Source organism: Neltuma alba, unplaced genomic scaffold, assembly GCF_004799145.2.
Source record: "Neltuma alba isolate B1F8T4 unplaced genomic scaffold, ASM479914v2 tig00002178_pilon, whole genome shotgun sequence".
Taxonomy (NCBI): domain Eukaryota; kingdom Viridiplantae; phylum Streptophyta; class Magnoliopsida; order Fabales; family Fabaceae; genus Neltuma; species Neltuma alba.
In genome coordinates this window covers 271,289-295,124 of record NW_021632769.1, presented here as the reverse complement: position 1 = coordinate 295,124, position 23,836 = coordinate 271,289, and the positions used below count along the sequence as shown (strand labels likewise).

The 23,836-nt window shown below is 32.1% G+C and overlaps 2 protein-coding genes across 2 annotated transcripts; both read left to right on the top strand.

Moving 5' to 3' along the window:
- The first annotated feature begins 7,676 nt into the window (after positions 1-7,676).
- LOC114719725 (NAC domain-containing protein 21/22-like) lies at positions 7,677-12,049 on the top strand. The gene is made up of 3 exons (XM_028905246.1): positions 7,677-7,994; positions 10,452-10,726; positions 11,421-12,049. The coding sequence occupies exons 1-3, from the start codon at positions 7,829-7,831 to the stop codon at positions 11,952-11,954; spliced, it is 975 nt and encodes a 324-aa protein (XP_028761079.1). The 5' UTR covers positions 7,677-7,828; the 3' UTR covers positions 11,955-12,049.
- Positions 12,050-18,239: 6,190 nt separating this feature from the next.
- Positions 18,240-23,608, top strand: LOC114719249 (DNA repair protein recA homolog 1, chloroplastic). The gene is made up of 13 exons (XM_028904722.1): positions 18,240-18,624; positions 19,742-19,833; positions 19,978-20,053; positions 20,340-20,402; positions 20,523-20,652; positions 20,777-20,862; positions 20,971-21,096; positions 21,258-21,362; positions 21,456-21,512; positions 22,147-22,209; positions 22,290-22,366; positions 22,530-22,602; positions 23,006-23,608. Exons 1-13 carry the CDS (start codon positions 18,418-18,420, stop codon positions 23,111-23,113), a joined length of 1,263 nt encoding a protein of 420 aa, XP_028760555.1. The 5' UTR covers positions 18,240-18,417; the 3' UTR covers positions 23,114-23,608.
- The last annotated feature ends 228 nt before the right edge of the window (positions 23,609-23,836 follow it).

The window sequence follows — 23,836 nt, the reverse complement described above, 5'->3', positions numbered from 1 at the left end:
TAGGTGGTTTATATATGGGACCGTCCACATCTTTTTCTCTGTCTTGTACATGAGACTTGAGGAAGTAAATTATACATGGACGTGGCCCGGGGTTGAGGAGATGGAAGACAAATTAATGTTAACCTTTGGTTTGGTTTAAGGAGGAGGAGAAGGAGTGGTGTTTAAGTTATAACTTCATATTCTTACCCCCCCCCCCCAAAAAAAAGAATTTTCCATGAGAGGTTCCTCCCCTTCATTTTCTACTACTAAACAAAGTCTCGCTCCTCTTTGTTTAGCTAAGATTAGAGGAAGAAAACAAATTCCCTCCTCTCTAGTTTTCTCGAACCAATCACATTGAAAGATTCTAGAGATGGTTCGACCATATGGATATCTACCAATTTTAATTAGAGAGAGAGTGGCGGTGCAATTTAAATACGTATCAAATTTGAGGAATAGGCGAGCATTTTCTGAAACCCACCAGCTATGTCCTCCCATAAATTGGATAGTTGCTTCTTTTGACCAAACCAACATTATGGAGTAGATTTTTCTCTGGACAAAGTTTCATTTAAAGATCCCAAACTTGATAAAGATTTAAAAAATTTAAAGACTAAAGTTATTATCAATACTTTTCAAAACTTACATGCCTGAAAATTTTAATTTTGTTTTCTTGATGTGATAAATTATTTTTTTAATTCATAATTTTTAACGATGATTGATAACTTCAAATTTTTAAGACGATACTCCGCCGATCTTTAATATAAGACTTATTTAACTAATTTGATTATATTAAGAAAATTAGGTAAGTTAGTTAATTATAAGAAATGTAACATGTTTTTCTTAAAATATCATAATCATCTTTCTTAATACCATATCTTTCTCTTCTACTTGATTATTGTTGAGGGAATATCCATAGAGGTAATTTAGAGAAAATTGATAAATATGATAAATGGGTTTTATATTTAGGACCAAAATCAACTCAACAATTGAGTCTTGTATTGAAGACAAGAGGAGTGTATAAACTATTAAAGTCTGTGAGTGTCGTTTTTACTCTTAGATATTAAAGAGAAATTTTTCATAGAATTTGTGGAAGTATCTAACCTAATAACATTGGCGAAAATTATAAAGAGATGAGAGCCAAGGAGCTCCGCCTCTACCTTTCATCGAAACTTTTAAATAAAACACTATGGTAGATCTCACAGTCGAATCCGGTTTCTAAGTTTTTCACATTCCGACGAGCCTGAAACATCAAATGAAAATCGATTGATAATGTAGTTTTCTAACTTTTTAGGTTATCCTGATAATGTTGCTTAGTGATTCGTTGAAACTGCAGTGAATATGCTTTTTGGTGATTATCTTCTTTTTTTTTTTGGGAGGGGGGTAAGGTAAAACTATTACCACGATTATTTTTCAAGGAAAAAAAAAAAAAGGGTGGAACTCGGTGTTTGTTTTGTTTGTTCTGTTTTTCTGCCACTGATATCTCCCTAGTCACAATCTATCAAAGATGAAATGTGAGCAAGAGTTTGATCCCAGTTGTTGATGATTTTGATTGAATGCGTACGGGCCATTTTTCGGTTCAGAGTAAAAAGTGAAGATAGGGCGAGCCGATTGCCAGGGGAAAAGTTGATTTTATACCAAAACAAATTTGCACGCTTACCAATTTCTGTCCTACTTTTGCTTTTGGGCAATCGTGACCAAATAATCTAAAAAAGTGTTTGAGTAATCTAATAAACATTTTTTTTAGAAGTATTCTTTTACAAATCAAAATAAATTTTTTCACATATTTATTTTATTTTGTATACCGTAAAAGCATTTTTAAAGTTATAGTTTTGATCTTACTCAAACACCCTCTAAGTATACTCAAATGGTTAAAATACTACTTACAGTTCTTAACATAAGATCTCGTTTGACTTTTATTTTGATCCTAATTATAAAATCTCAATCTACTTTGTATCTTATATTTATATATTTTTTTTCAAGGTAATCTATCTAATAATGATAGTTCTAGCCAATAAATTTGATTAGTAATGATATTTTAAGAAAGACAACAGTTATTTATTACAAATAACTAATTTAATTTATCTTTTTAATCTTCTTAAATTAGTCAACTAGTTTTTATAATTATGATAAGAGCTAGTAATTTATATAGTCTTAGATTAAAAATTTTAAGCCATTAAGAACAAAATGATTTTTTTAACAGAGAATAACAACACTTTACATTTGCTCTCTCCGACATATAAAAGTCTCTGACCTGATAATCAAGGCACGAATTTGCTGACAAATTAATAGTTCACCTGATATCGATATCCATTTTTTGAGGATTGAGATGAATTTAATAGTGTAAAGTTATCTTTAATTTATCTAATTCTCATTTTCTAGCTTTTAACAATATTTTGAGATAAAGTTTGGCAGACTATCAATTTAACTCTACTTTCTTAAATGTCATTAGATGTTTTGTATTTGATATGCACACATATTTAGACTGATTGGCATCGCCCATTAGGTGGCACTAAACTACTATGGAAACCTTGTATCACCATTTTTCTAGATGTCTTAAAAATAGCACCTCTATAACTTTCATAATCAGGCATTATTTACTTGAGTAGTAGTATATTTTAAAAAAGAAACTCTCCACATTCAAATATCTTTATTGAAAAGAATTGATAACATATTGACAAGCAACAATCAAGATAATCCATACTAACTTACGGTTCTTAATAAAAGAGCTAGTTAACTAATTTAAGTAAATTAAAAAACTAGTTAACTTAGTTATTTCAATAAATATGTATTGTCTTTTTTGAAATATTCTTGTTAATCATGTGTATTAGCTAAAACTATCATTTTATAAAACATTTAACATTTACAACTACTACAAGGATTACCTCAAAAAAATTAAATAAATATAATAAACAAAATAAATTAAAGTCTTATATTTAAAATTAAATTAAAAATCAAACTGCTTCTTATGTCAAGAATCGAAAATAGTACCTAACAGCTTTTATATCCCCCGGTCCTAAGAGGATCTATGATAGCATAGCATGAAAATTAAGAGAACGGCAATTTAATCCCAAAATTTTAACTTTTCAAATAGTTATAACTTATGCTTATATATAGGAGTCTCGATTGCATAACATACTATATGAGACTTGATTAATTCCTAACTTGTGATTGTGATTTCTGTTTTTATAACTGTTTGAGTCAATATTTATAATTTATCTTTTAATAATTTACTTGTGACTTTTTTCTGTGGCAACAATTTACTTGAGACTTAATTATTATTAATTGAAAGTTTTGGATCTACCTATCATTTTCCCCTGAAAACTATGCCAAACGCATTCTAAAACCACGGAAGAAAATGGCACCGGCCAGGCCGCCACGATCCCTTAGGCATGAAGATCTCCACCGAAATTTGACACCTCAAAACGGGGATCTTTCATTTAGTATTTACCAAACCCCAAACCATGAAATGGTCAAATAAGCCGCCACTTGTCTTTTCCGCCTAGCGTTTCATCAGTGTTCTCTAGGCGAAGGAAAGGTGATCTCTAAAATCATTTCTTAAATACTCGTTCGGTTATTCAACATTTTCTCGGTCGCTTTTTATGAGTTGGTTTTATGGCTCATTGCAACGCTAGTGGCAAAATCTGCCTCATCTAAATATAATTTTAATTATTCGAATTTTCAGTTTCAAATTTTTTAAAAGCTGATAGTTTAAAGATAATCTTTATTTTAGATTTTGTGTACATGACAAACTATTAAACTATTGAAAATATAAAAGCAAACATTAAATTCTGCACAGTTCGGATTTAGTGCTCACCATGAATCCCCTCCTTAGAATTCTTATTCCAAGTTACTAAGTGAGATATTAATCGTATCTTTTAGCTAACACAAATGAAAATAGTTGATATTTTAAACACTTTTCTCCTTCCAAATGTACCTATATAGATATAGTTAGTCCTCATAATATCATAATTCACCATAAATACTAAGATACCATTAATTTTGCAAACTCTAAGAGTATTTATGAAAATAAATCATGGACTATTCATAGAACCATATAAAACGGCTCATGTTCTTAAAAAAATCTTCTAAAATAAGATCTATATTTTTTAACGAAGGGAATAACTATTTATTATTATTATTTTTTATTTAGAGATATAATATCTCTGGTCCTAAATATAAAAACTAGTGGAGAGTTCGAAATATAAGATTTTAATCCATTTTGTCTTTTAAATCTTTAATGCAATCTAAAAAATATTTTTATTAATTATAAGGTATTTTCATCTAAATGTAATTCCAACGTACATGATTGAGTAAGGATAATTTAGAAAAATCAAAATACCTTTGTTATAAATAACTAATGTAATTTATTTTTTAAATCACTCTAAAGTAATTATCTAATTCTTATGTTAAAAATGAGATATGGTATATGGCAAACTCAATATCCTCGAGCCTTGAGCATTGCCCATTACATGTCCTTTGTTTATTTGTGATCCCAAAGCACTATTTCACTACTCCACCCCCGAAACCCAGATGTTTTTCGTTTTTTTAATTCTCTTTTTCAACCCTCGTTATCATATGATCCACCATTGCCCCTGTTTTCCTCGAGTTAATATCAACCCTAGATACAATTCCCCTTCCCTGAAGGTTTGAACATTGAAATAATTGTGCTACGACCTACGAGAAAATTGTCAATGAAGTTGACTTAGAGGAAGTTAGAGAGAGAAAATAAAGGTGGCATTGACAGAAAATTTCACGTGTGGACTCAACCCATCCGCCCAATTTTCTCCTCCTAATTTCACGTCAAATGAGAGACCTCTCAGAAACATCAACCTTCCATTTGGATTTGGATCCCACCTAACTTCAGATTATTGTCTAAGATTTTTTTTTTTTAAAAGAACAATACGTTTAAATCTTCTTTTTCCCTCGACGCCTCGAGCTCCTCGCTGGGGAAGTTCTCTTCTGCGAGTTCAAATCCCTAATGTTGCAGAATCCTTAATCATTGCATCTAAGTTTATTTGTCCCTTGAGTCATTTTTTTATAAGATATTTGGACTGTGTTTTATGCATATTATAGTGATAGTTTCAAACCAATTGCAAATCACTCACGTGGTAGAACTTTCTGTATCAATTTGATGAAAAGGTCAGAAAAATGGTGAAGACTTTCCTGGTTTGAACAACTTAATTTAGGTAGTTGCAGAAAGTTATTGTCAAGCCTGATGGGGGCGTGACCATCAGTATAATACGTGTTATTTATTATTTATTTATACCAGTGTTATTTTATTTCTAGTTGATACTTTTTTATGGCAAGTATATTTTTTTAAAATTTAAATCTGTGCATTTGCAATTGGAAACTTGTCTTCGTATTTTTGGTTCATAATATTTGAAGTATGGTCTCATTTTCTCATTTTTGTTATTTATTTTTTGAGAAGCACACCATGAGTTTATTTGTGAAATATAGATAATATGACTGTTTGGTAAGGCGTTTTGGCAGAGAAAAAATAGTTTATAAGTGTAATAAGTCTGTTTGCAAATTTAAAAACTGTTTGTCGTAGTTTTTAGCCAATTTGACTTATGTGTCAAAAATTTTTTTTTAAGTACGATTACAAAAGCACCTAAAACTTACTTATGACTTATATGAAAATATTTTTTTTTAGAATTAAAAGACATTTTTGCTTTTATCTTTATGGCGTTCTTATGCTTCTCTTTCTATATTCCTTGTACTTTCTAATAAGTTTTGAGTTATTTATTTTTAATATTCTCTTAATTAAAAATAATCTTTAACAATTTTTTTAAATATTTTTAACTTTTAATATTACTTTTTATTTTATATTTACATAAATTATGCAGAGTATATTATCCAATTAATTATGTAATATTATTTGGTTCACAAATTTTCACATTATTATGATTTATAATTTAAATATATTTTATCTATTAAATATAAATTTTTCTTATTATAATAATTTAAAATTATTATTTTTAAATTCATAATTTTAATTATTTTTTATTATTTAATAAAAGTAATACCTATTTTAGTCATTTTATAAACTAAATTTACTTATTTAATCATAATCCAAATAAATTTTTTATTTTATAAATTAACTTTTATAAAAGTTAACTCAAACACAAATCACATTGCTTAATTTAATTTTTTTAAAAAATTAAATTAAAAATAAATTATTTTTTCTACTCTCAGTCCAAACAGGCCAATATAAATTCTTCAATAGTACGCCGTACCGCTCAGCCAAAAAGAAAGGAAAAGAACAAAAGGGGCACCATCCCTTCAAAGTTTAATATCGCTACATCTTTCCTATGACAAGGAGAAAAGGCAACATGTATAAACTAAATAATCTCATACAACATTTTCATAACAGATTTTTTTTTTATTTTTAATTTTTAAACTTAAAATTTTATTTATAATATGTTTGCAAAAAAATTACATGGAATTATTTTTATTTCTGTTTTTGCAGTGAATTTATTTCTCTGTTGATGATGATTTATCAATATTGCCTTGAATTTTTTGTGCATTTAAGGATTTAAAAATGTTTAAATATGTACAAAATAAAATATCCACCTAATTACAAAATATTAATATCTCGTCACGAAGAAAATGTAAATTAATTTCGGGCCCCAAAAAATGCAGATATTCGAATCATGCCTCATCCTATTTTAAGTTTTAAAGAAAACGAAAGGTCCTCCATTCAACTCTCTCAAAGGTGAATGACTATTTTGGCATATTAAGGGTAGCTAGAATAAGGGGGGAAAGGATCATATCCAAACATAGCGTTTGGGTTCTCTGACTCCTCTCTCATGCCAATTGGGTTCTTCAAAATCGTAGTTTCTGTTTCCTAAGAATATATTATTACAATCTCCCATGATACATCTATTTCGATTTTAAAAAAATAGAAGCATGGTAACCCTTTTTTAAGGGTGGAGCTAATAACTTGATTTGATTCCAATTATTTTGTGATTACCCCTTTTGTAACTGTAATGACGATGTTGATTACCTAACGTCCTAACTTCTCTCTCCTCCTATCAGATTTTTTTTTTTTTTGCAATAAAGACTCTTTGGCTATGTCTTATCCACAATTTGTCTTTTATTAAATCTGAATTATTCATGATGACCCATAAATAATAAATTATTGGGACACAAAAAAAAATAAAAAACACTCCTGCTTTGTCAAAAGGTCATTCGTTAAAAAAACCAGTGGATGCCAGCTTACCTACACAAAGACAACCAGTTTGTATAACAACAAATGTCATCCAGAGATTATTATTTAGCATTCATTTGCCAAATTATATAGAAAATCCCATCATCCATATTAAATTTATGCCCATAAAATAGAAACATTACGAGTAACTTATTAGGGGGGAGAGAGAGCAGCCATACCAATCAAGATTGTGGCCAAGCAGAAATGGACAAAACTCAAAAGACTATGTCATCACAACCAGCAAGCCCTCTATTTTGAGATTGGATGATTGTTTTTGCCTACTCTAAATTATCTATTATTAATCTAATTCACATAAATTCTTTACAAATCAAATTAAGCAACAAACCCAAGACTAAAAAATACATGTCAGCAAGTTGGCAGCGATTGGTTTGTCCACGTCATCATATGCATAGGCAAATTCCCTCCCTCCCTCCCTCTCAATGGATATATATTAATACAGTCCTGCCCTCCATCCTTACCTTGCACAGAATTGCTAATTGACTATTACCTGCTTTGTGTTTCCCTCTATTTAAATATACTCCTCTCTCGTCCTCCTTTTCTATCTTTCACATTTCTCACTTGAGCTTCTTCTAATTCTCTTCCTTTTTTCTCTCCAATCTCTTTTTCACTGTCCAAAAGAAAATGAGCAGCATAAGCATGGTAGAGGCAAAGTTGCCTCCTGGGTTCAGGTTTCATCCCAGAGATGAAGAACTTGTATGTGATTACTTAATGAAGAAGGTGACACACTGTGACTCCTCTCTCATGATCGATGTTGATCTTAACAAGTGTGAACCATGGGACATTCCTGGTGAGTGCTCTTTCTTATTTCCCTTCAGTTCCCTCATCATCATCACGATCTCAGATTCTCGTGTCTCTCATATACGTGATTGTTCTACCTGCTTCATTCATCTGAGATTTCTATCTTGCTAATTGTTGAACTCTCATAAGCTAAAGAAGGGCCTGAAATCGAATCGAGTTTCTTAAGGTTTTCCTATTTGTTCTTCTTCTTACACTAGGCAACTCACAAGCTGCTAAATATAGGGCTTGTTTGATACATCTAAGTTTGCTATTCTGGTTGGTGAAGTACAAATGGGATCGTTACTTTCAGGCTCTCCTCTATTTTGCAATCTTCCCCTTCCAAAATACCATAGAAGCGAACTTTTTTTTTCCTTCCCAACTTCTGTGGCTGTGCGGGTAAAGTGATAGCTACTGCAATGGCTATTAATAGATCCCATTTTTTTCGTTTACTTGTGCAGTCTGATTGCTTCAATTATGTCATTGATAGGGAAAGGATACCTGCAGACTGTGACTAATGGCATAAAGCAGAGTTTTCCGAAAGTTTTCTTTGCTCAGTTAATATATGCATCTTGAGTTTCAAATTATTTTTTGGCCAAAAAAAGGTTTTAAATTATATTTTTTCTAGCAGAAGCCAAGAACATGTAATAGAGCTTACTGGCAACTTAATTATCTGCTGCCTTATGCAAACAACGGAAGATATGAAATTAAAAAACTTAGCTTGACATAAAAAACCAACAGAAAAATGGTGTACTTTTATCTTTTCCCCTATGACGAGGTTGAACTATGCTGATAACTCGTGTTTTCACGCATTGTAATTTTCTTGGTGTAATGAATCTTATTATCTTTAAGTGGTGCGAAGCTTAGCTTATATGTCAACCCTTACGCACGCGCTCGCGTGTGTAGTTTTTTTTTTTTTAAAGATACATAAACTTCGTTTTTTAAATGATGATTTTTCTAAGATTTGTTTCAATTTCAGCTAGATTTATATACGGACTGAATATATCAGACGACTTCTGAAAAAATAATTATATCAAAATAATAGGTTTTTTTATCATGAAATATGTCACCCATATATGCTGAATGATAGAACTCTCTTTCCTATTGTGTATGTTGATAAAAAGATTATATCAAGTTCCTATGGGTATAAATACATGCGTGTAAGCCTGGGAAAGGAATTTATACAGTAGTGACGGTTAGCAGCTTTGAACGGGAACTGCAAAGATCATGCATATATATATATATGGTTTAACTGTTTTACATCACCTTCAAAAGCTTTTTAACTATATTGACAGATTGAGCTTGTGCTATTATAAAGTGTTCGATAGTGATATTCATATTGAAATAAAAATCCACAGGCGTGAACATGAACACGTTAAACTTGAATTTCTTATGAAAGTAGTCAAACTCCCTAGTCTAACATTCATCCTTGCTGTATCCTATCAAGTCTTATCCCTATCCCCATCAGTTATGGCATTTCACATCAGGAGGAGTTAACTTCTCGACCCCTCAGAATAAGAATCCGCAAATTTTTTTATCATTTTTCTATAGGAGTTTTTCTTCCGATCTTTTAATATTTTCTTCAATAATAGCATCTATATTTCAATGTTTGTTTGTAATAACTTAGAAAGTAAGCAATATTAATTCATTTTAAATGCGATTCTTCGTCTAGAAGTTGGGACAATATTTTAGAGGGAGATAGATGTGTCAACATTAATGCTTTGGTCTGCTTGGCCACGCGTTCACAGCATTTATATTACTTTGATATATTACGACTATTTGATAATGAAATCTCCATAATTAGTCTTGTATTTTTTTTATTCCCATGTCATATCAGAATTGAAAAGATAATGATAGACAAATCAGAAGATACAAAGGCAATTAGTGGAAAGAGGCTATAGTCAATTAGTCATGGGGCCTATATGAATGGTTATCTGAATTATTTGCAATTTGCAATATATCCCGCCCCCCGGGGCGCGCAATAATTGCTTCAAAACAAGTACCATGACTAAAAACAAATACAACATTATCCTAACAAATTTTTCTGTTCTTCGTATATTATTTTTGTGTCACTGTTAGAGGTCATGTATTTTCTGAAATCAATCTCTTAGTTATGATATATTTGACCTTATAACCTGCCAATTCTCCCTGACTAGCTTCCATAGATATTACTATTCTAGTTTGTCAAAGAAAAGCTTGGGAGCATCACCCGATTTTAACACATTTACATCTTATTGATCTAGCAGCTTTCTTTCCATAATTTTTTTTCCCTTTTTTGCAATTAAAATCACTGTGTTCACCAGCGATCTCGTATTTAAAACACTTTTAGACTTATGATATTAACACTTGATAACTAGACCGTGAGTGCATGCTTCATATGGAGCTTGAATAGTGTGGCTCTTTACATATTTTATGAAATATACTAACATATTGGTTGTTCTGACCCATTTTTGAATTAATGGTTTTGCAGAGGCGGCATGTGTAGGAGGGAAGGAGTTGTATTTCTACACACAGCGAGACCGCAAGTACGCCACTGGCCTACGCACAAATCGTGCCACTGCCTCTGGCTATTGGAAGGCCACAGGGAAGGACAGGCCGATCCTTCGCAAGGGCACCCTTGTTGGTATGAGAAAGACATTGGTTTTCTATCAAGGAAGGGCACCCAAAGGGAGAAAGACCGAGTGGGTCATGCATGAGTTTCGCCTTGAAGGTCCCCTTGGCCCTCCTAAACTTTCTTCAGCCAAGGTATAATAAATTTTGGTATACAGTGTTTAATTTACGTGATTAGTTTTTATATTAGTTTTTACTTCTTCGTCTTTTTTAGACGATAGAGACATTTTATGCCCTATTATCCACTAAACTTTGCGCCTCCATATTTGTTATTTTTTTAATTATGTTTTGAGGTGACCAGACATTTAAATTTTTTCTATAATTTTCAGATAAAAGAGGAATCTTACTTGTTTTTTGGTTCACACCAAATGGCCAAGTTTTCAGCCTTTCGACAATCAACTATTTTGAATCTTCAGAGCATATTCCTTCTTGTTTTCTTTTCAATGGTTTCTGTTCTTTATTATATCTTTAATATCCTATTCCTTTTCATAAATTATAGAGGCCACTTGTGATTGCTACCTTGACCAAGTCCTTGTAGAATATGTTTCTTCCCTTTTTTATCATAACTAAATTTTGTCTCGCATGGCCATTGGCTATGACCACGAGATTATTTAGTTATTTGGTGGCTGACCTAAGAAGATATCTCTTCAAATTTTTATCAAACACCTAACGTACGTAAGCATAAGAAGATAATCCAAATTCCTTAGCTGTAAAGACGCAGAAATTCAAAATTACTCATAAATGAATCAAGCCAAAGGATCACCAAATCAATCATAATTATATCTACCATTCGCTTACCTACTAACAGAGAATTTGCATGGCCGCGCAGGAGGATTGGGTTCTGTGCAGGGCGTTCCTCAAAAACAGAGAGCCTTCGGCGAAACAGAGCATCGGAAGCTGCTACGACGACACAGGCTCTTCATCTCTACCTGCATTAATGGATTCTTACATCAGTTTCGACCAACAGGCTCAAGCTCAAACTCATCAAGATGACTACGAGCAAGTGCCCTGCTTCTCCATCTTCTCGCAGATCCATACAAACCCTAACTTCAACCACACAAGCAGCGCAAGCATTATGGAGCCAAATTTCGTAGTACCTGTCAAGAACCACAATGTGACCACCACATATGGTGGAGGAACGACGCCATGCGATCTGGATTCTTCTTGCTTAGATCCTAATTTGGATTTCGCTGGTGATAGTAGAAAGTTATTGAAAGCTTGCGTGGATCAGCTCACTAAGATTGATCAGAGAAAACAACAAAGCCAAATTAGTACTCTCAAAGGTTCACCAAGCTTAGGGGAAGCAAGTTCTGAGAGTCTTTTATCTGATGTGTGTATGCCCAGCTTGTGGAGCAATTTCTGATTCACTTTCGCAGTCAATTTGGTGATTGGTGTTAAAATACGCATGTTTCTTAACGTAATGGCGATTTAGTTTTTAAAATTTATTATATTATAGCATAACTTAGTTCACTACAAATTATCCAATATTATTCGGTTGGAAAAATTGCAAAAAATGGCCGTGAAATTTAAAAAATTATAAATAGAGACCCGTTACAATAAGTTTTGATAATAATAGTATAGGTTTTATTAACAATTTTTATTAATGAGTCTTTGTTTACAATTTTTCAAATTATACGGTTTTTTTGCAATTTTTTCTATTCTGTTTGTATTAAAAAGTAAAAACATTATTGACAAGGCCATGGAAGGGGGGAAAAATTACAGAAGCAGGTATAATCTTTAAATTTTCAATCAAAATTTTAAAACTGATGTTTATTATATATCGGTATGGGATTGTGCTATTGATCCTGCGTTAAGCGAAATATCAAAGTGGGTAATGAAAATCTTCCTCATAGGATTAAACTAATAACATTACACAAACTCTGCGGAATTTACATACCAAGAATTGATCATTGATACAATAAGATCTGTAACGCGTTGCACGAAGATCAATATATTGAGTACTATGATGAAAAAGAGGTGGTGATTTGAAAAATAAGATAATAAATATATTGAGTATTAAAATAAATAATTAATGAGATAAAATAAAAAATTTGCTATAAAAATTTAAGACAACTTGTAAATATTAGTTATACGTAAAGATAAGAAAAATATGATAATTATTGCTTATAAAAAGAGACAAAAAGAGTAATATTAAAGAAAGTATGCAGATGAAGTTGTTCACTTCCCATCACATTTGGATGAGGTCTTAAATTCATATCCAAATACCATCAAGGGAGTATTTGAATTGACATTTTAGAAGTAATTTTATGACATTCAAGATAAGCATGAGAAAAAAATTTTGTCTCAACTTGTGTGAAAATATTTTTTTAAAAATTGATTATAATGTTACACCATCCAAGTCATCTATTTTATTTCTCATTCACGGAGAATGAGCATCATTCTCTTTGATACTTCCTCTTATTCTTATAAGTTTCAAATACCTAATTTACAGATAATTAGTAATTAGTTAAAATTAGTTAAAAATAATAAATAGATTCGAAATATAATTTTACTTCCAAATAAGCTCTTATAATAAATAAAAAAGATGTATAAAAAAATATGATAAGAGTGTATGATAAATGAGATAATTAAGAGCAAAATTAGAAAAATACATTAAATGTTTGGACAAATCTCAAATTAGAATTTATAAAATAGACCATATCATCTTTAAATTTGAAGCTTATTCATAGAATCGGAGGGCAAACTTCCAATCAATATTCATAACATTTGCTTTGTTTTCAATCACATTCACAGGACCATGAAGCAAAAAAGGCCACACACAAAAAAAAAGCTAAGTAGGTTGGAGAAAACAGAGTTGGTATTGTTAAATGGGCATGATTAATCATTGATTAATATGATAATGACTGTCACTTTCATTTTGGATTAAGTAAATGGGAGGAGACAATTGCTATGGGTTGAAAACTAAATCTGCGTGACCTCACCATATGGATCCCCTGACTCCTTTTTAAAGGTCACGCTTCCATGTTATATTATTCTATGCTGTTTCACACTATAACCCATCTTTATTAAAACTTTGACACTATAAACGCCACAGTTTTATAACTCCCACGTCATTAGGTGGTAGGTCTAGCCTTGACAAGGAGGGATAAATAATTTTTTTTTCAATATACCTATGTGTTTAAACGGGACTCAAACATTATCGAGCCTATTATCAAGCTTAATTAGAGTTTTGTTTTTGTTTTTTTGGCATTCAAACAAACTCATATTTAAGGGATTAAATCAGGGATCACTCTTTTGATTTTTTTTTTTGGTGATATAGTTATTTGACTATATGAAATGCAAGTGTCATCAACTTTAATTAGGGATAACTTTTTTAAAAATTTTCTTGCATTCACACGAAATCAAATTTAAAACTTCATATTTAAATGCTTGAAGCCCCCTGCATTTGGCCATGACCAACACCTATTGGTGAGTGATAAATAATTTCAAGAAAAAATTGCAAATAAAAACCCTTCAATATGTGAAATTATGAGTTGGGACTCTCAATTTAGAAAATAACAAATAAAACCTCATCTCATATTACAAATATAAAATCTTAGTAAAATGTCTGAAATGCCTTTTAGTCAAATTGTGATTTGATCTACTGAAGTTGTCATTTGCTAAAGTGAACTTATCATTTTTTATAATCAACTTGTTATTTGGCATACCCTCAGCTAAGTTGTGATTTGATCTATTAAAATTGTTATTTGTTAAAGTGAACTTGTCATTTCCTATAATCAACATATCATTTGGCTGAGGGACATTTGAGACATTTTATCAAGATTTTATATTTGTAATATGAGACCAAGTCTTTATTTGCTATTTCTCAAATTGAAGGTCTCAAATCGCAATTTCACATATTGAGGAGTTTTTATTTGCCATTTTTCCTAATTTCAACTCAATATATTATTAATGGAAATATAAAATTTACAAACATGGTTAAGTCGAGTAGAAAGAATTGATTCCCTTTAAGTAAAAGTGATCATTATGGGAAAAAAATTACATCGAAAGGGTTATATCCAATTAAATGTATCGCTGCTAGGATAAAATTTAATATTTTAACCAGATACCTGAATATCAAGCAGTTGTAAAAAAAATTAAAATATTTTGTTACAAAACAGTGTTTTTTTGTTACAAAAGGCAACAACCACGTTAATGATGGGTGTCGGGTGATTTTGAAAACCATTTATAAAAACTAAATAACTAATTATTTTTTTAAAAAAAAATTACTTGACTGTACTTAAAAAGAAGGAAAAAGTAGCCAGATTGATGATTAAAGGGATGAAAAATGACGAGGAGAAAATTAAAAGATACTCGTGTGAGCAATGTTAAACTGATAAGTTATAGGATTTGTTTGAAACAACTTATAAATAATTTATAAGCTGTTTTTCAATAGTGATCTATAGAATACAAGATAAGTATATGAAAAGAGTCTTGTCTCGACTTACTTAAAATATGTTTATATAAAATTTTTACCGTTCTGTCAAACAGGCCATAATATGCTTAAAAAAAAGAAAAAAAGACAACCAACGGTAATTTGCATTTTTCAGATATTTTTTCCCCGTTCACATCAATCAATCAATTAATAAATGATAAGTGTTTTAAATTTATTTAATCACTTGCACCGACAAGTAAGACTATTAATGTGCTAATCATAATATAAATAGTCAATTCATTGACTTTCAGCTAAATTTTGAAATCCGTGCCCTTGATTATGGATTTACAATGACCTCAAAATATGAAAACATGACATTATTGGATAAAATCCGCGTGAAGTTAAGAAAATAACTCCAAAACACAGAGTTTTGATCCTTCACGTCATGACTATACAATTTGTATTAAAAAAGCCATGAAGATTTTTACATCTGTATTCCTAGATTTTAATTTTTGACATGAAAGTTGTCTATGTAAACTTTCTATTGAATTACTAGTATTTATTTATTATGTTAGAGACTTAATGATAGAGTTATAAAAACAACTGCCATAAAATCTGATATTTTTATAATTATATCAAATTCATTAGAAATAAATCAATTATTAAGATAATCGTACAAAATTAAATATAAACATGACAAAAAATACCTATTAAATTTTAAATAATAAATAGGTGATTTTGACAAATTTTAACTTGTCAAAATCATTGCAAAACTAATTAGAATCATTACAAAGGTAATAATTATAACCTATTTATCTTTTTAAAATTTAACATATATTAGATAATAAAATTCACCACAAGTCAAACCCTTCATGATTTGCAAACAGCACGACTTGTCGTGAATTTTGCTATGCATGTTAATATAATGAAGATAGATTTAATTAGTCATTTTTTCTCACAAAAAAAAAATCATGTTTAGCAGCGATTTTATACTCTATCATTTTTAATTTCATTTCCTAGTAGCCTTAAATGTAATTTCTACGCATATATCTTCAACTTAACCTTTATTCGTGCATATAATACAAAGAGAAAAAACTATTTTTAAGAGTGTTTCCTTTACTATTTTAAAGAAAATCAGATACATTTTTTTTATATGGCTTGAAATTTGAGATAAATCAAGTTATTTATAATTTTTGAGTTATTCAGCTCCGTTAGGAGTATTTAGTAATATCGCTACGAACTTTTAGCTTTCTTTTATTTCTAAATATTAGTCTCAATATAGATTTCTAAGTGTAATTTATGTGTGTTTTCAAATCTAAATTGATTTAACGTATTTTAAATGATTTTGGTAAAAAAATAAATTTGATATAATTGTTAGAATGAAGTTCCGTAAGCCTCTTTGACAAATGAGAAAGGTTCGGTATGTCTCCCTTTCAATGCACACGAACGGTAGTTGGTAGAATTAAATGCACATTTGCCTCTTTGAAATACTAATTCCTCCGGAAACTACAAAGGATTTTATTTGTTTTCTTTTTTTTTTCTGGCTTCAAACTACACAGGATTTTAAAATTAATCAAACAACACATTTAATGTAAGATAAAATTATCAAAGCACCGAAAATGACATTTTTTTAATACATAACTTTCAGTTTCACACAGCTATATAATCATTAATCAATGTCAATTTCAATGATATATTGATTAGCGATTTAAAAATACTTAAAATGTGTTTTTTTATGGCAAATATGATATAAAATCGATTTGCGATTATAAAAATTCAAAGATTATATATATATATATATATATATATATATAAAAGGGTGATAGTGACATAAATTGGGAATTAAAAATTGGGCTGGGTGCGCGGAACTCAAAGTCTAAGGAGTATCTGTTCTTTCTGTTGCAGATAACAAGTATTTGATATTCCTGAAAGCAACTAATAACCTAACTCCTATTGAATCCATTCCATAATTTAGAAATCCAAGTTTCGTTGTATATATATATACTCTTCCGTTCCTTAATATAAAACCCAATTATTGAGTTGATTTTGGTCATAAATATAAGACTTATTTTTCATATTTATCAAATTTCTCTATATTATCCTTATGGATACTCCTTCAACTATAATCAAGTAGAAGAGAGAGATGGGGTATTAAGAAAGATGATTATGATGTTTTAGGAAAAATGTGTCATATTTCTTATAATTAACTAATTTACCTAACTTCCTTAATCTAATCAAATTAGTTAAATGGGTCTTATATTAAGGACCGGAGGAGTAAATAAGAAAAAGTGAAATACAAGTTTCATCATATTATCAATAAATTAATGAAAAATAAAAAAAAATTGGTAGCCATTCCTAGTGCTACCACATTAATATTCCACCTCCGTTATTTATCACACAACTAATAGTGTCTGTGTAAGCTTTAATGCTCTCTAAAAGAATACTCCCTTTGATTGTAAATATAGAGGTTAGTTAAAAAAAATTTTGTTTTCATATTGAATATAAAATTTTAATACCTTTTTAGTACACTTTTGTCTAATTTTTCATTTCATTCCTCCTTTTTTTTTTGCCCTATACAAAGCCTAGAAGGTATGTAAGACAATTATGTTTGAGTTACTGTAAATGTGGGCATTTTTTCTATAGGTACTTGAGGCAACTTTTTACTTTTTATTTGATCCGATGATTTCTATTGGGCCAATCATTTCTAATACTTTGTGGGGACAACCTAAAGTAAAAGTGGCCCAACTCTATTATTTGGGTTAGAGGTGAAGTGCATTTATTGTGGGATGGCAAAGGTCCAATTTGAGCTGGGCCTAGTTATCCTTTGAAAAAAGGAGCCTGGGCAAATGACTGTTAAATCTTTAATAGCAATTTAATGACTGCTAGATTATTTAAAATTTTTCTAAAAAAATAATTTACAAATATCAGTTGACACATGCAAATTGAGAGCTATATTTAAAAGTTATATATTTAATTTGTCGTTCATATTTTTAAATTTATAATAATTTAAATCAATAATTACAATTTATGATTTGAAATTTGACAAAAAAAGGTTACTTTTTTCTTCATCATTCAGTCATTCACCTAGTAGCCGAAGAATTCACATGAAGTCAAACTCCTCTTAATCACAGCAACGCTTGAAAGGAAGTACTTCTTTTGCGTGAAACAAAAGCGAATTGGCCCTTGTTTTTATATGATCAATGAAACGTAATTTTGTAGTTGAATTGAATATTGGTATTGATGTTGTTGGATTGTTACCGAGTGCAAGATTTTTGTGTGGGGAGAAGTGGAACGAAAAGGGATATTCGTTCGCCAGTATCAGACTATCGGTAACCCGCGCTCATTTCTTCCTCATTGTGTTTCACTGTATCTTCGTCTCGTTCTTCTTCAGCTGCTTGGGCAGCAGCATATTGTGTTGCCGTCTTGTCATAGGTCATTCCTATCTGTTGTAATGGATTTTCTATTCTCTACTAAACCTCATGGGGTCAATCTCAAGCTATCCTCCTCCCTCTTCCTTCCTTTCCCTCCCAAGTACCAGTCTTGTCGCACTCGCTTCATCCCTAAGTCCGCCTCCAAGCAGGTTAAGATTCGGTGCGAGTTCGAAGGGAAAGTTAACGGCGCTCTTTCTGGTGATTTTGACCCCCGCTTCATTGACCGGGTATGTATATGCATTGCTTTATCTGCCTGCTTTTCTCGATTTGTCGAAAAATGATTTTCAGAGGTTCATTTCATCACTTGTAGCATTGCGTTTTTGGTGAAGGCTTGTTTCATTTCTCTTTGAAATTTGTAAATGCTGCAATGTTTTGACCACTTTTAACTCTTTGTTCCTAGTCACCCTAAACGAGAGTTTGTCAGTCACAAACTCACAACTCTTTGCGTAGTTATCGTATTCCAGTGAGCTGAACTTCTAGTAGTTATTCTGAGTCACAAACTCTCAGTTTGATATGTTGAAAAGCCTTTTAAGTTTTTTTAGGTGTTTGTCTAGCGAATTTTTTCAATAAATTATATCACGGGGACAAACGTTTAAGAAAAAGTTTATCGGAAAGTCTCCACATGTAATGTTTTTAGCGAAAAAAAATTGATAGCGAATCCCTGTATCTAAATTTTATGCTTGATTTGTGCTGTCCTACTGTTATGCTGGATATACACCTAGGATTTATGAAATTATTTAATGTGAATAAACACAAGAAGGTTGTGGAGCATTTTGAATTAAACACCGTGCGCGCGCTGCTGCCTGCTGCCTGCTGCCTACTTTGTGCTCGTCATCTCTTCCCGTGGAGGGAATGGTTGAGTTTTCTAGGCTTGTAAATACCTTATTTAGCTTCCAGGCTTGTGTAGCATTTAACATGTCAATATGGGTTTATTACAAATGTCATAGCACAAATCCTGTAGTCCTATTCACTTTTTCTTCCCTTAATATGTGCTGTTATGTGCAGATTTAGTTCTAAAACAGCTTTAACATAATCAAATGGTGACTTTCCCTTGGAGTTTGTTTTCTTCTTTTCTCTTTTGGAGTTTAGAGTTCTTGGTAAAAATTGGGTGTTTTAAGGAGTTTCCACCCTTTAACATGCAGATAGATATGAAAGCTTCGTTGCTTCCTCGAGCGGTTAAGCTTATTTGGCTCCTTGTTTTCATTTTTGTTTCTCTGTTTTGAATAATACAGAATCCTCTCTCCTATTTGTACTATTTCTCTCTTTGATGAAATCTCTTCCTGTATCCAAAATGAAATTTGAATCAAAAGTATGTTAATTTTGACGGTGAAATTTGTCTTTTAGCAAAAAGCGTTGGAAGCAGCAATGAATGATATAAATAACTCATTTGGAAAGGGAAGTGTCACAAGATTAGGCAGTGCTGGAGGAGCTTTGGTGTATGTATTTCCCTACATCTCTGCCAATATTTCTGACTCCTGTGTCTTTAAGTTTGTCAAATTTTCAAATTATTCTTTCCACTTTCTTTTGTGTTGTAGATCAGATGACACATGACAATTTCTTAAACATAACGTTCATTGCAGTGAAACTTTTCCAAGTGGCTGTTTGACGTTAGACTGTGCTTTAGGTGGTGGCCTTCCAAAAGGAAGAATTGTGGAGGTATTGATTCTGTCTTTGTGCTTTTCTTAATTTCTTTTATCTTCTGCTCTTACGTTGACTCTTTTGGCGATCATATATATCATATGGTGCTTAAGCTACACTGAAAAGTGCGGTCGTTTGTGAGATTTATGGTATGAACCATCAGAGCAAGCTTGTATAGACTTTTAGCTACTCTAATTCTTCCTTTCTTGATTTTGCAACATGGCATGGGGCAGTCTGCTCAAAAATCCTTTGAAATATTAGCCTGCCATGACTAGCTCACATTATCTGTTCTATCACTTTCCAGATATATGGACCAGAAAGCAGTGGGAAGACCACCCTAGCACTGCATGCCATTGCGGAAGTGCAAGTATTTCATCTTTTTGGATCTTTTCATGCTACCATTAATTCCTTGGCTTGAAGGTTCACTTGGTGTCAAATGAGTTTTGGGATTGAGACTGATATTGACTCTTCTGATCATATTGTGCAGAAGTTAGGAGGTAATGCAATGCTTGTTGATGCTGAGCATGCTTTTGATCCAGCATATTCTAAAGCTTTAGGAGTGGATGTAGAAAATTTGATTGTCTGCCAACCTGATCATGGAGAGATGGCTCTTGAGAGTAATACTGTCTTTTCTCTTCATGTGGTTATGTTGAAATTGTTGATTTTGGTATAGTCCTTGTGGCAGTAGGGGGTGCTTTGTGTTACGATGTATGTGGGTTGATTGTTCTTTCTCTATTACAGTTGCAGATCGCATGTGTAGATCTGGTGCGATAGATCTCATTTGTGTAGATTCTGTGTCAGCTCTCACTCCACGGGCAGAAATTGAAGTATGCAACCATTTTCCTTCTCATTTGGGTTTTAATTGTTATTATTTTAAACAGGTTAGGGATTGGGTAGCTTTTGTAATTCTTTGTGCTCTTCTCTTGAAAATATAGGGTGAGATTGGAATGCAGCAAATGGGGTTGCAAGCTCGTCTCATGAGCCAAGCTTTGAGAAAGATGTCTGGAAATGCCTCTAAAGCTGGTTGCACTCTTATATTTTTAAACCAAATAAGATACAAGGTACTTCTAGGTAATTAGGTTTGCTTTGTTTCTGGATGTCTACGTGCATATGGTTAAAATATATTGTTTGGTCATGGCTGATTACCTAATCTTCTTAGTGACTGGGGAAAAAAAAAGGAAAAACTTTTGATAAGATGGCTCAACTTCATTTACTTCTGTAGATCGGTGTTTACTATGGAAATCCAGAAGTGACAAGTGGTGGAATTGCTTTAAAGTTTTTTGCCTCAGTTCGACTTGAAATACGTTCCACAGGGAAGATAAAATCTGTAAGTGCAAAACCTGTGCCATAAATAAATATATCTTTCTTTTGATTGTAATATCATAATTGATTTATATTTGTGCATTTCGTTTCCTTTTAGGCTAAAGGTGATGAAGAAATTGGCCTTAGGGTTCGTGTGAGAGTCCAAAAGAGCAAGGTATGTTAGAATTTATGAGTATGTGCCTGTCAATGTTTTTCCTTTTGCTGTTTGTCATTTCAGTGATGGCGCTTGACATGCTCAGTTGGAATATGACATTTTGTTTCTGGAATGGCTCAAAATTTTCCTTTCAACTATGTGTCTGTAAGTTTTGTTGCTGGGTTTGCGCTAGTTTTAGTGTACAGACCCAACTTAGAAAAAGGAGAAGCATAATGAGACATTGAACTATGGCATAAAGATCGTGTGGATAAAAAAATCTTCTCTGTAATTATGGATCTCTGTGTGTGTGTGTGTGTGGGCTTTAGGGCTTTTTTGGCCCTCTACTGGAACAGTCTTGGTGAATTAAACAATAACCTGCTCTTTTAGCTGAACTTCAGTTTCCCGTCTCCATAAAGCATCTGTAGGGTTGTCTTTATTTTATGTCCTGATCTTTTTTTGTTTTCTATTCTTACTAGAGTTACACTTTGGTGACAACCTCATGAGCCTTGCACTAAAATCTTTCATTTCACTGGTTGTTTGAGCCTTTTTATCACTGCCAAGTTTTACTCAAAGATGTTCTGATCTGCACCATGTTGTATTTCTCTCTGACTTTACACTTCTCTCTAAAGATCCCTGACCTAGCAAGCTGTGTTAGGTATCAAGGCCTTACAAACAAGCTGAATTTGAGATTATATTTGGAGAGGGAGTCAGCAAACTGGTAAGTATCGCAGCTAGAAAGCGATTGTCACCTCACTGTGTGTGCATCATTCACTATTTTGACTTTGTATTTCAATGCAGGGTTGCATTTTAGATTGCGCAGAAATCTTGGATGTTGTCTCAAAGAAGGGCTCTTGGTATAGCTATGGAGATCATCGGTATGCTTTCAAACAACTTGCCAATTAGTGTTCGTTCATATTAGTTTGGCATGCTCTCCTGGTGCTTTCTTTCCAGTAAGAAGTGACATACGCTGTGTACTGTTTAATTATAAGACATGGAATCCCCTTGGCTTAATGTGATTTATCCTCTGTGTTAAAATAGGTTGGGACAGGGAAGGGACAAAGCAATGCTGTACTTGAAGGAGAACCCTCATCTTCTAGAAGAACTTGAAAAGGTTGGTTACTCTTAAGTCTGCTGAATGCTTTTCATTGAATAGCGAACAAGGTCAGATGTTGTATGCTCTTCTCTCTCATGAAATTAATCAAGTGATTGCTGCTTGCTCCGTTTGTTTTGCCTTTACGCTTAAATGATTATCTGTCAGGATGTTGGAACACCTAAATGATCTCACCCAATCACCTTATGATGCTTTTCTTATTCTCATTGCATTTCTTTTCTAATGATTCACTTATCAAATGCCATGCATGATCATTGTACCCAATTACTTTGAAAGATTGTTCTGCTTCCATATTATCTACTTGAGGGTTTTAGAGTGAAGCAAGTTGCTGGGAGAAGTTACGCAAGTGAATTAAGTGGAGTTTTATATATCATAAGTACTTACATAATTAAACTACCTGTAGGTTGTTCGGTCTTCACTGATAGAGGGAACTGGCCAAGCAGGATTTGCATATAGCAGGAACACGGCACCATCCCTTGAAGATGAAATTATACTTGAGGAAACTCCATGAAGAGCAAATTCTTCTGGCGTTACTGATTAACTGGGTGATGCATAGCTTACTGATGAAGAAAGATTTCCTCCCCATGACAAGTGAAGTGGATCTGGTTTTGACGATTTAAATGCCATTTCTTGGTTGAACCCCGTTCAATTGGGAAATGTTTATGCAGCTCAGGTGATTTGATTTGTACTGCTTTTCTCATTGATCTTAAGAGAAGCACAAGCAACACAAATGGAGAAATGAGCAAACAGAGAAAGTGAAAGCAGTACAAATGTTGTACTTCTAACTCGTAACAAATAAAAAAGGTAATAGTTATTCCATTTTATTTCCTTGATTGCTATTTTCCCCTTCTATTGCTTGCTGCAATCGCTTCTGAATTCCTTTCATGTTCATTCTTAGTTTTTCATTTGTTTGGGGTTGGAGTAATATCACCGATGGCCCTTGTCACTGACAGAATAACTAATAGCCTTATTATATATGATCATACCAACATGACGAATTCTTTAATTTCCGTCTCATGTTATCAAGTTTCTTACTTTCCTAGTTTGGTTACGTCGCTTTGACGGTTAAACTATTTATTGTTGTAGCGTTTGTACGCAGCTGGAATAATCATATCATACAGCCTGGGCTTCTTTAATTTCCGTCTCTCGTTTTTATGTTGTGTGTGTGTGTGTTAAACTCAAGTTGGAGTGACCTCTTTTAGCTTGGATTTTTATGTAACCAATCGTTTCATCT

Coding starts and splice junctions, on each gene's coding strand:
- LOC114719725 (XM_028905246.1), top strand. CDS start 7,829: ATGAGCAGCATAAGCATGGTAGAGGCAAAGTTGCCTCCTGGGTTCAGG. Junction 7,995..10,451: donor TGAACCATGGGACATTCCTG/GTGAGTGCTCTT, acceptor ATGGTTTTGCAG/AGGCGGCATGTGTAGGAGGG. Junction 10,727..11,420: donor CTAAACTTTCTTCAGCCAAG/GTATAATAAATT, acceptor ATGGCCGCGCAG/GAGGATTGGGTTCTGTGCAG.
- LOC114719249 (XM_028904722.1), top strand. CDS start 18,418: ATGGATTTTCTATTCTCTACTAAACCTCATGGGGTCAATCTCAAGCTA. Junction 20,863..20,970: donor CTCCACGGGCAGAAATTGAA/GTATGCAACCAT, acceptor TTGAAAATATAG/GGTGAGATTGGAATGCAGCA. Junction 21,363..21,455: donor CCACAGGGAAGATAAAATCT/GTAAGTGCAAAA, acceptor GTTTCCTTTTAG/GCTAAAGGTGATGAAGAAAT.